Source organism: Anopheles coluzzii, chromosome 3 (assembly GCF_943734685.1).
Source record: "Anopheles coluzzii chromosome 3, AcolN3, whole genome shotgun sequence".
NCBI lineage: Eukaryota > Metazoa > Arthropoda > Insecta > Diptera > Culicidae > Anopheles > Anopheles coluzzii.
In genome coordinates this window covers 35,603,661-35,618,308 of record NC_064671.1, presented here as the reverse complement: position 1 = coordinate 35,618,308, position 14,648 = coordinate 35,603,661, and the positions used below count along the sequence as shown (strand labels likewise).

At 43.4% G+C, this 14,648-nt stretch overlaps 1 protein-coding gene across 3 annotated transcripts in view; it reads left to right on the top strand.

Moving 5' to 3' along the window:
• Window positions 1-14,648, top strand: part of LOC120954699 (breast cancer anti-estrogen resistance protein 3 homolog) — a 34,701-nt gene that overhangs the window by 16,251 nt on the left and 3,802 nt on the right. For all 3 annotated transcript variants that reach the window (XM_040374853.2, XM_049610423.1, XM_049610424.1), the window contains 3 exons: window positions 11,523-11,586; window positions 11,673-11,918; window positions 14,522-14,624. In XM_040374853.2, the coding sequence (XP_040230787.2) occupies window positions 11,523-11,586; window positions 11,673-11,918; window positions 14,522-14,624 (413 nt within the window). The remainder of the gene's footprint in view (window positions 1-11,522; window positions 11,587-11,672; window positions 11,919-14,521; window positions 14,625-14,648) is intronic.

Sequence of the window (14,648 nt, the reverse complement as noted above, 5' to 3'; positions counted from 1 at the left end):
ACCAAGGTTATCGAGCAGCGAGGGGTTTACGTTTGCACTTTTGTTGGTAGCTGTACGTATGTTAATTAATACATTCTCGACGTATTTGTTGCACTTGTGGGAGAGCATGGCTTTAAAACGCCATTAAATGGTATTGTGGAGTGGTATTGGTACGCCAATAAATGGAGTGGTATTGCAAATCAATCTGGGCGTCAATTGGATCTGGTCTTCGCAAACCTTGCCGCAACCAATATTTTGTGCGACTCAATCACACCTCTGCACTCTGTGAATGGTACTTCGGCTCTAGAGAACTTCCTCCCATACGTAACACACTGTAGTATTCCACTTCTCAGTGAGGACTTTCATCATCCTTCATTGGATATGATGATTTATTATCCCGTACAACTATCCCACACCACCAACAGTCACACTCGCAGTATAGTCAATAGAAATTTCTTCAAAACGAATGTGGAACGTATGAATGCCCTTATTGTGTCGTTTGACCGTAATTTTGACTGCTCCAACTTTTCCACTATCGACGAAGCCACCGATTGCTTTAGTGTTTTTATGCGCTCAGCGATTAATTCCTGCGTTCCTGTTGCTCAACGAAAGCCTGGCCCCGATTGGTCTAATGCATCTTTAAGACGGTTGAAAAAAATAAAATCAAAAGCCTACGCGGATTACAGTAGATCGAGATCATCGCTGCATAGGAGAATTTTTTTCGATGCACTGAACAATTATCGTCGACATAATCGTGTGCTCTACCGCTCCTTCATTCGCCGTACTGAAAGGCAGCTATTTTCTAAGCCGACACGGTTCTGGAGCTTCTGGAACAAACGGCGCAATATAAGAAGTATCCCTCCGTCAATGAGCTACAATGGCCAAACTAGTATCGATACATCCGATATTTGCAACACTCTCGCCAATCGTTTCGCTGATGCATTCACCCTTCCTGTTCACAATCCTAACACACTAGCAGAGGCCACCCGCAATACTCCATCGGATGCTATCGATTTTATTATACCCACAATTGACGAAGCATTAATTGCGCGCACACTCAACGATATAAAACCATCTACATCATCTGGACCTGACAATATTCCCGCATACATATTGAAGCACTGCCGTCAATCACTCGCACCCATTCTTGCCAAAATATTTAATGATTCCCTTATGCGTGGCACGTATCCTGAGTCCTGGAAACACGCGCGAATGATTCCTATCCATAAAAAAGGCAGTCGACTTCATGCTAGTAATTATCGTGGCATTGTATCCCTATGCGCTTGTGCAAAGGTGTTTGAGCTCATTCTATACAATCCGCTACTCACAGCAGTTCAAAACTATATGAGCCCTAGTCAGCATGGATTTCTCCCAAGGAGATCTTCCACCACAAATCTTGCTGAATTTGTTGGCTACTGCTTCGACAACATGGATCGTGGTACTCAAGTTGATGCAGTATATATCGACTTCAGGGCTGCGTTCGATAGTATTTCTCATGATATTCTACTTTCGAAGCTAAAAAAACTCGGTTTCCTCGACTGGCACATCACCTGGCTGCGTTCATATTTAACTGGTCGTTCGTACTACATAAGTATAGGATCTCATCGTTCTCACTCTTTCACCAGCTCCTCCGGTGTGCCTCAAGGGAGTAATTTGGGACCGCTACTCTTCCTCATCTATATAAATGATCTATCTTTCGTTTTACCGCCAGGCCAACACCTAATGTACGCCGACGATGTAAAAATATTCGCTCCAGTTAGAAACGACAGTGACTGTGTACGCCTTCAAACGATCCTTGAGAATCTGGATAGCTGGTGCAGCAGAAACGCTCTCCAAGTGTGTGCTGATAAATGCCAGTGTATATCATTCAGCAGAGCCCGTCACCCCATCACGTTTACATACACTATGCTCAACACGGCTTTGGCTCGCACGACATGTATCCGTGATCTGGGGGTGCTACTCGATCAGAAGATGTCATTTCGCCCTCACATTGATAGCGTTGTTGCGAAGGGAAATCAGCTACTTGGTTTAATTACGCGGACCTGTAGCGAGTTTACCGATCCCATGTGCGTCAAGTCGATCTTCTGTGCCATCGTAAGGTCGTGCCTGGAGTACTGCTGTCCGATCTGGTGCCCGCTTTGCGTTGGTGACATCAATCGCCTCGAAGCCATTCAACGGAGACTCACTAGGTACGCGGTTCGACTCCTTCCATGGCAATCCCACCACGCTCGGCCCACCTACCATCAGCGGTGTCTGCTTCTCGGACTTGAACCACTCTGCTCTCGACGTAAAAACGCCCAATGCCTTTTCATATTTCGGCTCCTTAACGGAGAGATCGATTCCCCGGCATTACTAGCCAGCATCAATTTGTTCGCTCCCTGTCGGATTCTTAGATCCAATTTCCATCTCCGTGTACCGCGTACCCGCAACAACCATAGCCAGGGACACCCTATTATACGTATGTCCCTCGAGTTAAATGAAGTGTTAGATTTGTTCGATTTTAGTATGTCTACTTCCACGTTCAAGGAGAAATTGCGTCTACGTCACATGTAATGTTTGCTTATAACTAGATGTTTATTTATATGCTCCTTAATTTAATTATAAGGTTGCCGATTAGACACGATGGTCCGTCGGTTTATATATGAAATAAATAAATAAATAAATAAATAAATGTCTGCACCCAAAACTCCGTGCAGTTTAAGCAACTCATCTTCAGCACACAAAAGCCCTTCGCCGCAGCTTGTGCAATGTATGAATAGATGAAATGAATCTATCATGTTGCTGGAAGGGATAAACCCTTCCTTGTAGCGGAAAATGAAACGGAAGCAAAACAAAACTACGATGGATCAGTGTAATATCAGCAATTCAGAGTCGTACATTTATCTCCCCTTGGTTTTTTTTTTGCACTGTGTGTGTCCGCCGGATGCAGTCAGTGCCGGCAGGAAGCAAATGTTCCTATGAGCGAGAGAATACACAAAAAAACGAGCCATAGAACAGGGCAGGAAATGATGCCTGCTGGCATTTAATTTTCCTCCCCTTGCTCGCGAGCAACACCCACAAACCTCAGCCCTTTTTTTCGCAACAAGGCAGTAAGAAAATTGAAAACAGTCTGAAACTTTTCCAAATCCTAACCACACACACATAGATACTTCGACTTTCATTTCTTTTAGTCCTTTCTTCACTTGCGTGCTTTCTTTTGCTTCATCACCCGAAAGCAAATCATTATGCGGGCCGGGCATTAATGTGTCTGTTTCAGGCACAGGCAAAGGTTGCAAGTGCTGTTGACTGCAGCGCTGCAAGTGGGAAGTGATATTAAAGAAAATGGATCGAAAACGGGGATAAAAATCCAATGCTGCCAGCAGTTTTTCGCTTAAGCCTGTCGGCGCTTAAAAAAGTCCCGCGGAATGGACAGAAAGTTGTGGCTGCGGGAAGAAGACTCACAAATGAGATGGTGAGTTGATAAATGTACGGCCCAGGTGACAGTCTGGATAAAACTTTAGAGAAAATCTGATAACAGCTCCTTAGCAAGCTTTCTTTGGTGTACACATTGCATACATTTAGGCGATTTGAAAGCAAAATACAGCGGAGCGCCGTTTATCCGGGCTTCACGGGACTTGACCTCGCCCGGATAAGCGAATAACACGGATAATGAGCCTAATGATATATTTTATCACCAATTCCCTGATAAGGTTTTGGAAAATTTTCTTATTTTCTGATAAAAATAACCCTGTTTTTATTAACTTCATGTTTTTCCAATGAGAATATTTGAAATTTGCCATGAATTATAGTGTTTTTTGTTATGACAATTTGCTATTATAACCGCTTTTTCAAATATCCTCCTTATAACGCAATATCACCTTTGTATTGAGCTGTCATTTCTCAACAGCACGGATAAACGGAAATCCGGATAAAAGGTACCCGGATAAATGGCGCTCCACTGTACCTAAAAATGATCTGAATTTCCGTTATTTTTTATTCCAAAGTTCTCAATTTGGGTGAGCCTTGTTTGTTTGATTATTTTAGCAAGGCTGGTCGCTGAGAAAGGTCCAAAACTTTTTTCCCATCGTTAGAGCCTTCAGGATGAACTTCCAGTCCAGTAGGATTTTATTTTCACCGAAAAAGAAAACTAATTTGATCGTCTCAGCAAGACTCCTTCTTGGGGTGCAGGAAGCTTCGACTAATTTGCTCCAAACTGCTCGGTCGCTCATCCCGCAATGAAAAGATGGGGGTTATTATGCTGGGTTACAAAAAATCCAACCAAAAAAAGAACGATAGTTCTATTCAACACCACCCACAGGGTTCATAATTTGATGGACGAAATAGCGGTCGACGGGAGCGAGCGGGGTAGCTTAGTTGCTTAATTTTTATGGCCACTTTTTATGAGTCACCCGACTAGCAGCTGAATGGTCGCGGTGATCCTGTCCAAGTGGGTGGATTTGTGTGGCTGTGGTTTGGGAGAATTAATTACAACCGTCAGGCACCCACTCGGGCTCGACTAGACACCCGGGGGATGGAACAAATTTACCCCTACGGTTGCGCAGGGGTGAATGAAAATTTCACCTTAAAACGGTTATGGTAAACTGAGCGGGATAATAACTATCGGTGGAAATAAATTATCAAGATGCGAAAGGCATTACGCAAGAGGATTAGAGTAACTGGACGCTTTTAGAGGTTTAGAGGAGTGTTTACAGTTCAAAATATTATTGGTTTTAAGCGATTTAGATGGGGTCGTTAGAAAGATGATCAAAATAGGTTAAGAACCTTTCACCCTTTCGCCTTTTTTGAGATAGAATGAATCATATGATAGCATGTTAAGTGCGGTTAAGTGATTTATGAACTTAAATCAATGTGAGCTGCTTGAAATTTTCATAATTACTAAAGCTTCTCACAGGCAACCACACATCGAATAGATTCGGGTTTATAATATTCATGGTTTGCTTTAAACTGCTTCCAAATATTTTATCTACAGCCACGTTAGAACCCATTTCAATGTAGAAACTTTTCCGATTATCAATTCCCCAAAGGCATACCAAATGTCTGTCTGGTAAATTATTCTAATTCCATCGGTCCTTCAGTGCAATGACCGGCTCAACAGTTCCACACCACCGAACGAATGTTAAATAGCACACACTAATACACAGCCTGTCAAAGGTAATACAGTTTCAAGTCGTGGCACGTTTGTCTTATCTTACTGGCAACCGAACGTCGTCTGGCCGTGTCCGTTGGGCGATAAATAATTAATGAAAATTCATTGTAAGCACTAGAAGATTTTTCCACGCTTTCAATCATCGGCGTGGAGTGTGGCGCCGAGGGTTGTAGCGTCCTGAATACCTCTGGGAGAAAGCCTCGTCTGCTGCAAGGCATCGTAACGAGAGAATGAAGCAACTTTCACACCACTGATGGTTTTCATTCGTCATCGTCTGCTCGGTGGATGATAGCTCGGTTGTGGTGTAGATTGCAATAACAAAAAACTACACGAAAAAACACCTTTATCTTTACCCCTTTTTCCCAGGCTGCAGCAGGTGAGAGAGTCCGTATCATGGTGAGAGTTCATTTTTTATCCGTGGTGCGAGAAAATTCGGTAATCCTTCCGGGTGGAATCCTTCCGGACGGTGTTTGAAATGGACTTTTCTTCACCTTTTGATGCGCGTGATGCAGCACCAGCTGTTTGTTATCCAGCAAAAGGAGGGATGTGAATTGAAAAGTTACCTTATTTTGAAGGAAATAAAGCTTATCAGTTGAGTGAATTAAATAAAATCATTTCAATGCGCTGTCACATTCAAGTCCAATTCATGCTAAATCACAAACCAATCGAAAGGGGCGATTAAAAATGTATCACCTGTAGCAGGTTCTTATCATCACCATCTTCACTATCCACACCCAAAGCCGCTCGAAGCGTGAATGATGGAATGATTCAAACTCGACACGAATCATCCTGTCACTTCTGATCAGCCCGGGTTTAAGTGGTTTTTCTACAAACGGAGAGCTACCCGGAAAGCAAACAGGAATGCGAGGGAATGCTTCAACATAAGAGCGTATAGCACGGGTCCCCAGTATAGACCAGTGCAGGTGAACGCTTTCTTTCGTACATAAATCACCCCACCACGGTATGATGGATGGCGGTGGTAAAATTAAACGATATCGTTGTACACCACTCGACTTGCATGCGCAATGGGAATTTAGGACCCATTTTGTGTTCCGTTTCCGGTTTCTTAGAACGCGAAGTGAAAGGGAGATTTTATTCAATGTCGTGTGGTAAAATGTTTGGTTGAATTTTGTTTCATATAAATCAAACAATAAATTATTGTAAATTTAGTGGAAGTAGCATAAATCTACTAAATGATAAGTTCTCATAAATTTTCTATGTATAAAATATAAAAAAATCCTATACTTAACAAAATAAAAGCTAAATAGGATCATAATAAGGCCCTTCTCAACTCTTTTGCCATGCGGTTAGTATACCTTTAGGGGGGTCATTTTAAAAATTATGGCAAATATTACCGCTTCTGCAAACAGCAGCTTAAGAGCACCTTGTTGAGCTGGTGCTCCTTTTTATCTGCATCTCTATAAACCTCAGAAGCAAGATAAGCCATCCCACAGATCAAGATGACTATTCCATTGTGAGAACGCTCGGTAAAATATTGGCCACCCCCCCTCCTCCAGTCAGCCTGCCCGCCTGCCTGTCGGTGATTTAATACTTCATAATATCGCTATCTACATCGTAAACGTTGCCGGCCACGATACACGATCTGCACAAGGAAGCACCATCTGCTTTGCGAGACGCTCAGCAAGCAAGGAAGCAGAAGAAAAAAAAAAATCAATAAAACTCAACACTTTCCCTCCCGTTTTGGTACAGCTCTTATCCCTTCTTTTTGCAAATGGCTATATTGCCGTCTTGGCATATGTCTACCACCCTGCTCGTCAACGCACACACACACGCAGAAAAAAAGCAGAGATTCGTGATATTGAAATTGAACAGACGACGAACCGAACAAATCATCCCATCGCTTTCCCCGCTTCCGTGGGCTGATAACACCCGGGGAAACTATCACGCGAGCCGGCGTGGGAAGAAAGCGTCGGGCTGGCGCTGTCGTCGGGCATAATTTATTCCGTCTGATGCAAGCCGGGCGCATCTCATCACGCGGCTAGATGTTGACTACCCGCGCTGGGCAAACAGAAGAAAAGGGGGAATTCGTCCTTCGTCCCGCAAGGATTTATTTGTGCGCGTTCGTCGCGCGTAATGAGAGTCAAGGGACGCCAGGGGAATGCATGGGATGGTGGTATGAATAATTCAGCGGCGCAGTCGGTGCTGCAACGGCGGCTTATTATGCTGTGCCGTCAAACGTTCAAACGCAAACGAACGAGCTTCGAGCACGTGTCGCACGGGTGCGAGATGCGTTGTCACAAGCAAAACATGCTTTTCAATCATGAATTGATGCGAACCGGCAGCAGGGTGCATAATTTAGAACGATAGAAGATAAAAGTGATATACCATACTGAGCCAGTTTAAGGCGTCATGCGTAACGTACTGATTGATCTCACGTAACACAAGTCAAGTGCGTTACGTTTCAACTCATCGACAATTATCCACCGACTGGGTCGAGGGGGGTTGTAAAAGTCCTTTTAGCTTTGTGAAAAACAAACACAAAAAATAGTTGCAAACGCAAGTTGCATCCAAGCCACTGGGCCAGGCCACAAACACCTAGACGGCCAACCTGGCTCCACTGGCCGGTTGTGCAGTATCGGTTGTGGTTTTCTCACATTGGGTGCAAAGTGTGTACCGGCCACACAAGTGCAGGCTTCCGTATTGTCCCTTTTTGCTGGGCAAAAAGGGAGTATTAAAGGGATTATCCTACTAGGGAGGCAGGTATGGGGAGAGAGTCTTTCAGTCAACTTTACCCAGAAGCCCTTCCATGATGGTGCTGAAGTGCATGTACAATTCAGAAGCGTATGTCATGGTGGTTGGGGGCAAAGTGTCGTATGCACGGACAATAAAATGGTCCGACAGTTATAGAAAATTGGATTCCAGATCGTTAAAGGGGTGCATACAAAAAACGGGTGGTAAGCTGGAAGTTGGAAGGAAGGAAGCTGTGGTTAGGGGTTGTTGCATAAGTGGTCATAGTTGGGCAAACAACTGCATTTGCGACATTTGGGGTGTGAAGTTGGTGAAGTTACGTTCTGATGGTTTTTTTTTGGAAAGGAATAACAAGGTTTTAACACAAAAAGTAGAAGTTTACAATATAAAAATGTCAAAAACAACTTCCAGACTTCAAACTTTTCGCAGAAAAATATATAGTTTAAGCAATGAAAACTAAAAAGAACGGCAACACAAAATCGCTTGAGGCAAAAGAACGACACATCGCGGACGACATGTAACCTGCCAGACATAAAAAAAGAAACCTACTAAACACTAAACACCAGACTAGAAATAAAGCGAGACTTTCCAAAGAGAAGACCCAGAGACTCACCACTCCCGGCAGGATATGTGGGATCCTTCGTAGTACGATGATTGTCTCAACGGTGGTACGAGACAATGGCGTTTCGTTTCGAAACAAACAGACACCAAAAGCCGAGACGTAGTCTACGTTGTGTTGTGTGCCTTTTTTCCCTCGCTACTAAGGCATACACTCACAGACAATGCACTGGAAATGGTTAAGCAAATAGTAACACGTTTTGTCTGGCATATAAAGGAAGCAAATGAACAAAAAGATAAACAAACAAAACGTTCGGATGTGCTCGGTGTGTTTGGATGGCTTTTTGAGGTGTCTAGTTCCCTGGTATGAACAAAATTTGTAGTAGTAAATTAAAGGGAACATAGAAAAATGAAAGAGAAGGAATAGTTAATAAAATAAGTAAAGTAAAGCAACAAATGAAATATCTAAAATTTAATGGTAGCTAGCAGAAATGTAGTATTCAATAGCTAAGACATAAAACAAAATTTACTAATAAAAATGCAAAATAGCTTTGAAAATAACATGGAAATTGAATTGAAAATGAAACAAAACAGTAGTTCCTACATATAATGAAACATTTAAATAATACAAAACATGATACTGAACTAAAGAAAGCTTTAAATGAAGCTCTCACTAGTATCTTACACGTATCAAATAGAAATGCCAATATTCCTATAGTTCAGATTGAAATTGATCCCATAAGACCTTGTAGAGGGGAAAGCAACATCATACTAAAACAGTATTCCAATTAAGATTAACCTTTTTTGCCCCTTTCGCCGGGTACCCATATGGAACCGAACACCTTCAACGTTCAACAAGCGTGGAAGCAACCATGAAATTACAACTCCCACCGGGGGCGTTGTACGTCATTCATCGTTCATTAAAGCCCTTCCAGACAGTCCCATCCTTTAAGCGCTGCTGCAAGTGTTCGGATCAAAGCAATGTCACGGAACAAGGACGCTTGGAGAGTTGTTTGGCGGGGCGTTTGCGTATGAAAAACAAATCAAATCAAATTCGGTCTCGAAATCTCCCACACGTCATACATACGACGCTTGTTTACAATTGGGCCGGACTTTTTGCATCCTTCGGTTCTCTTTGATGACATTCTTGCAGCGGATGGGGCTGTGAGGCAACTCCCTTCTTGTTGCTATGTCTCAAATTAGACCAGTTATGGCGTTCGTGACACTGTGAGCAATCAATTTGCTTCATGACGACCTGCGGACCATGGACAGCAGAAAGGGTGCAGAAGGCGGACATCACTATCCCCAGGGCTTTGGGGCCTTGACGATCGACGGTGGACAAAGGACCGTCTCGGAATCTCGTTTTGAAAAACCCCGTGTCCTTCGGGGAAAGGGGATGATGCTCGTGTTGGTTGGTTGGTTGCTTGCAGGACAAAGAAAGCAAAAAAAAAAAAACCGAACGAAAATGACAATAAAATTACACCCAACATCAGGGATTCGCGCTGTTTGGTTGTTGCACTACTGAGTCGGGTGTCCTTTTTCCACTGTGTGTGTGTGACACACGCTATCAATGACACTGGTGTGGTATTTTCCATACCCCGCCTCAGAGTAAACATGTGCGCCATTGGATGCCAGTTTTCCTCCCACATTGCCTGTTGTCCACACTACCACCACCTTTTACTACTGCGGCGGGGCATTTATTTGCAAAGTGAATGGTTTGTGTAATTTTTTTTATTCTGTATGTCCGCAATGTGAAATGCGAATTCTTTGCCTTCTTGTGCCACGAGTTTGCGTTAGATTTGTTTTTGCTTTTTTTTATCTTGGCTTTACTTTATATCCCGCCGTTCGGTTTGACTGTGGCGGCAGAAAGCCATGCACAGAGATCGGGCATATTCCAGTAAACGGACATTTAATTGAATGTCCTTTCGAGGGGGGGGGGGAAGGAACCGTTGCACAGACCGTTTACTTTATTTACCTTTCAAATTGGCCACCCATCGTCATCGGCCCGCGGATGAATTTATCGACCGGCAGCGCAGACAGGGATGCGGACGCACATTTGACAATTCGAACCGAAAATCGAATTCATTGAGCATGGTGGCCGGGGTCGTGGTGTGGGGGGTTTATGTGTTTCTCGGTGTCACTTTCGCAGAAGCACGGCTACGGCGTTTTTTTAGGTGTGGTGGGCAGCGAGAGCTAATAGTGTTCGCCGTGGTGGCAGGTCAATATTGATCACTCGGGCCCGGGTTTGACGATGTGTTAGAAGCGAAACGAGAAAATTCATCGGAAGTGCTGGGCGTTTAAGGAAAATGGAAGCTCAATCGTTATTCCACTGTCATGAGCAGAGTGTCTGTGCATTGATATCACTTTTGAGCAGGAGGAGATTGTAGAAATGGCAGGCTGCGAAAGTAATGGACCAATTGTAATATGAAAGCGGGCTAAAAAGAGAATATGATGTTCTGAATGGCTTGGTTTCTTATGTGAATCTGAATAAGAATTTATAAAGACGACGAAAAGTAAAATGCGAGCAGCGCATTGCATACTTGCAGGCGTTTTGTGCTAGAAATAATCTGTTATAACCTAAAGTTATGCAATTGTTATAACAATAATTCATTTTTATGATTATTTCGATGGTTTTAATGTTCCAACACCTATTTCTTATAAAAAACACATTCCAAATCTCACTCACTCGTCGTTATTATTACGACAACGTTAATTGAAAACTTATTCAATCCGCACAATTGTTCGCACCTTCCATACAACTTCCTGGTGTAAATTAATCTGCTTTCCAGCCTGTTCCATTATTCTTCCGCCATCCAACACGACACAAGACATCCTCTTCTTGCAGGGTTTAGTTGTGCCGCTTGGTAGAATAACAATTTCCTTATCGCGCGCTGCTCGTTTCCTTTACTAATTAGTCCCAAGGGAAAGGTGGTTGAGCAGCGTCGAAAAGAAAAGAACGCCGAGCCTTTGATGCTATCCGGCGCACATTGTTCCTCGCAGGAAGCGGTGCTTTATAAATATAAACCGTTCGCTATCACAACATTGACACACAATAAATGTAGATTGTTTAATTAATTTCGTTGTTTCCCTGTTTTGTTTTCTTCCTTTCGTTTCGTTTCGTCCGCTGCAGCTATGAATGTCTGACGCCAGCAAACACCAAGCAGAGTAAGAGCTGTGGCGATCTGTTAGATATGGTAAGCAAAGAGGATTGGCTTGAATTTACCCAGCAAATAGACGAATAATATCGGAGTCGTCTTCGGGGTGCAAACGCTCATTGCAGGAAACGACACCGGACGGCGGAAATGAAGCCGTAGCACTGAAGAAAGCGCTCGAATGGGAGCTGTCACTAGATTCGCGGGACCTTCGATCGCACGCCTGGTACCATGGTCCCATACCACGGCAGCGGGCGGAAGAGATCGTCCAGAAGGAGGGAGACTTCCTGGTGCGCGACTGTGTTTCGCAGCCGGGCAACTATGTGCTTACGTGCCGAACCAAGGGACCGACGCTGCACTTCGTGATCAATAAGGTGAGTAAACAGAGAGTGTTTTCATAAAAAAACCAGAAATTTAAATTATAAAAACATTTTAAAACTAAACGAAAAAAAACCGTGCCGTGAGAAAAATCAAACTGAAGCTGCAATAAATCAGCAAGAAATGAATCTTCATTTGCATAATGTCTGGCGTAACGTTGCAAGAAGTGCACGAGATGTAAGCTTGCCTCGCCTGCCGAAAGGCTTACCACGGAAAAGCGTGTACGCCTCCGGTTGGACAAAAACCAAGACGCTTGTCAAAAGCGGTGTTTTTACTGCCAGAACTTTGGTCCAGAACATCTTTCTTACTTTGCTAAAAGGCATGGCAACATGGTACAACCACTCGAGACACACCAGCAGCAGCAGCAGCTGTGTGGCGCGACTCTAACCAGGCGCCAAAAAGCACGTGCAGAAAGTTTTTTTCCTCCTTCCTTAACCAACACACGCACACACTGCCCCCGCCCCAAAAGCAGTCAGTTTTGTAGTAGTTTGCACTTACAAGAAGGGGAAGAAAATTACACTCGCTTTCTTCTTGCGAATCCGTTTTCGAATAGTGTGGCGTTTTGCGCTGTTACACGCTTCTCATTTCATCACGACTCCGTCCATCAGGTCTTAGTGCCGGAAGTGTGTATTAAGACACGAGACACGGCACAGACAAACATTGCCTGATTACAACCCACTTCTTCACCAGTGCACCAGGCACAAGTGCACTGAAGTGGATAAGAGTGCAACAACAGCGCTCGTCTCAGGAGCGCTCGGTGTTAGGATTTGTTTTGACTTTCCGACTGCCTCAGACCTGCCCGGACGGTGACAAAAGGGCTCTTTTTGTACAATTCAATGAAGTTTCGGAAAGGAGCTTTTTGAAGAGGAATAATAATCGGATTTCGTTGCTCGTTTGCGGTCATTACTTACTAGCCAAGAGGATTTGTCTTAAGTCGAAATGCATAATCAATTATTGCATCCAGAATTGGAGAAAAATAATTGAAAATTAAGTATAAAAGGTATTTGTTTTATAATAGTTGAAAGTTGCATTAAAATTGATAGTTATCTCGAGATTCAAAGGAATATAAATGCACTGGTAGACGCTGTGATAATTTTGCCTACAACCAAGACAAAACGCCTAAATGTATGCAATACGCGTGTCAAAAGTTCCATTAAATCGTCGTATTATGTCGTATTATCCCATTTACCTTAAGCACCCCTAACACTACCAAAATATCAATCAAATCAATATAGTGTCATTACGTTATTGTCCCGGTGGCCTTTCTTGACTTGCTTGACACTGACAGCAATTAAAAATGAGCTAAATATTAATGAAACACCATTCAATCACTCCCACTCATCAAACCTCGTGACAAACGAATGCGACGGAGAGAAACGATTGGAACTTAATTAAAATTGACCCATCCAACCACCATTACGACAAGGTCCTTGAAGTTGCAGCCATTTCACACGACATCATTACCAGCAGCAATCGTTTCTCTCGATGCAGCCTCTTGACAAAACCACCCCCCATTTTTTTTTGATCGGTACTACATCTATTTTGACTGGCTCTACACCGCACAACGATGATTGATTCACTCACTTGATTTGCCATTCCCGGGCTTGGCCAAAAATCGAGCACGCTTTACATGCCATGTCCATGCCATGGCGCTTGGTACACGCTGTTCGCTCGATTGTACGACCCTCCCGGCCAACAATTTCGACCCGCAAACCATCGGGAGAGAGGCGAAGCGAATGAAAATAACATTATGATCGATCACTTGAGAGCTAACGAACCGAAAACCATTCTTTCGACGTCGTGTCGTGTCTTCCAGCTGGGAGGGAGGCGTGAGATTCGCTGATGCTGCTGCAGTGGAGAAATTTTCGCAGCACGATTGCGGATCGATAAGGAGTTGAAGCGGGAGGATAAAATCGCTCATTTGCGAAAAACAGTTTAGCGAAGGATAGAGAAAAGCGACCTTATGCGGAAAAGCGAAAATTGTGTTGACTTTCTGCAAGTTTTGCTCAGAAACTGGGAAAGATTTTTGCTGCTGTTATCTATTGAGAAGCATAACGACCTAATGGTTTTGAAGAATTTGTTACATTAAAGGTAACAAGTCATTAAAAGTGTCTTCTTGTAATGCGGATATCATAACTTTAGGCGTTTAGACATCTTTAGCAATTTTGGGAAAGTATTTCAGAAAAGTCAATATATCAAATCTTATCAAAATGGAACAACAAATGTGGCAAGTACTCAGAGTACTTATCTTCGAATAATATCTCGTTTAAAAAGATCCGCAACAAAAAAACCTCGTAAACCATCATGCCCTTCGTACCTTCTGAACATGCTCCCCTAACGCAAAGTTAATGAACTCCTTCTGAAGGAGGCGCTCATGATACGAACTCCTCCCGCAAGCCTTAACGACATTACCATGTGCTTGATTACTTGGCGCGTCATATCGTGTTTGCCGACGAGCCATTCTTCACACACCCAGTTAACATAGTACCAGTAGTTTGGCGTACTTTTCGCATAGACTCTCAGAGCTACATTGTATCAGTTGATCAGGGAGAAAAAAAGCTAACCTTTGGTATGCTCCCATCTACCAATCTATCTACAGCTTCTGCTCCAACCGGAAACCGTATACGAGCGCGTGCAGTATCAGTTCGAGGACGATGCCTACGATACAGTTCCTGATTTGATTACCTTCTACGTAGGCTCGGGTAAGTGCGTCCACCATCACACCG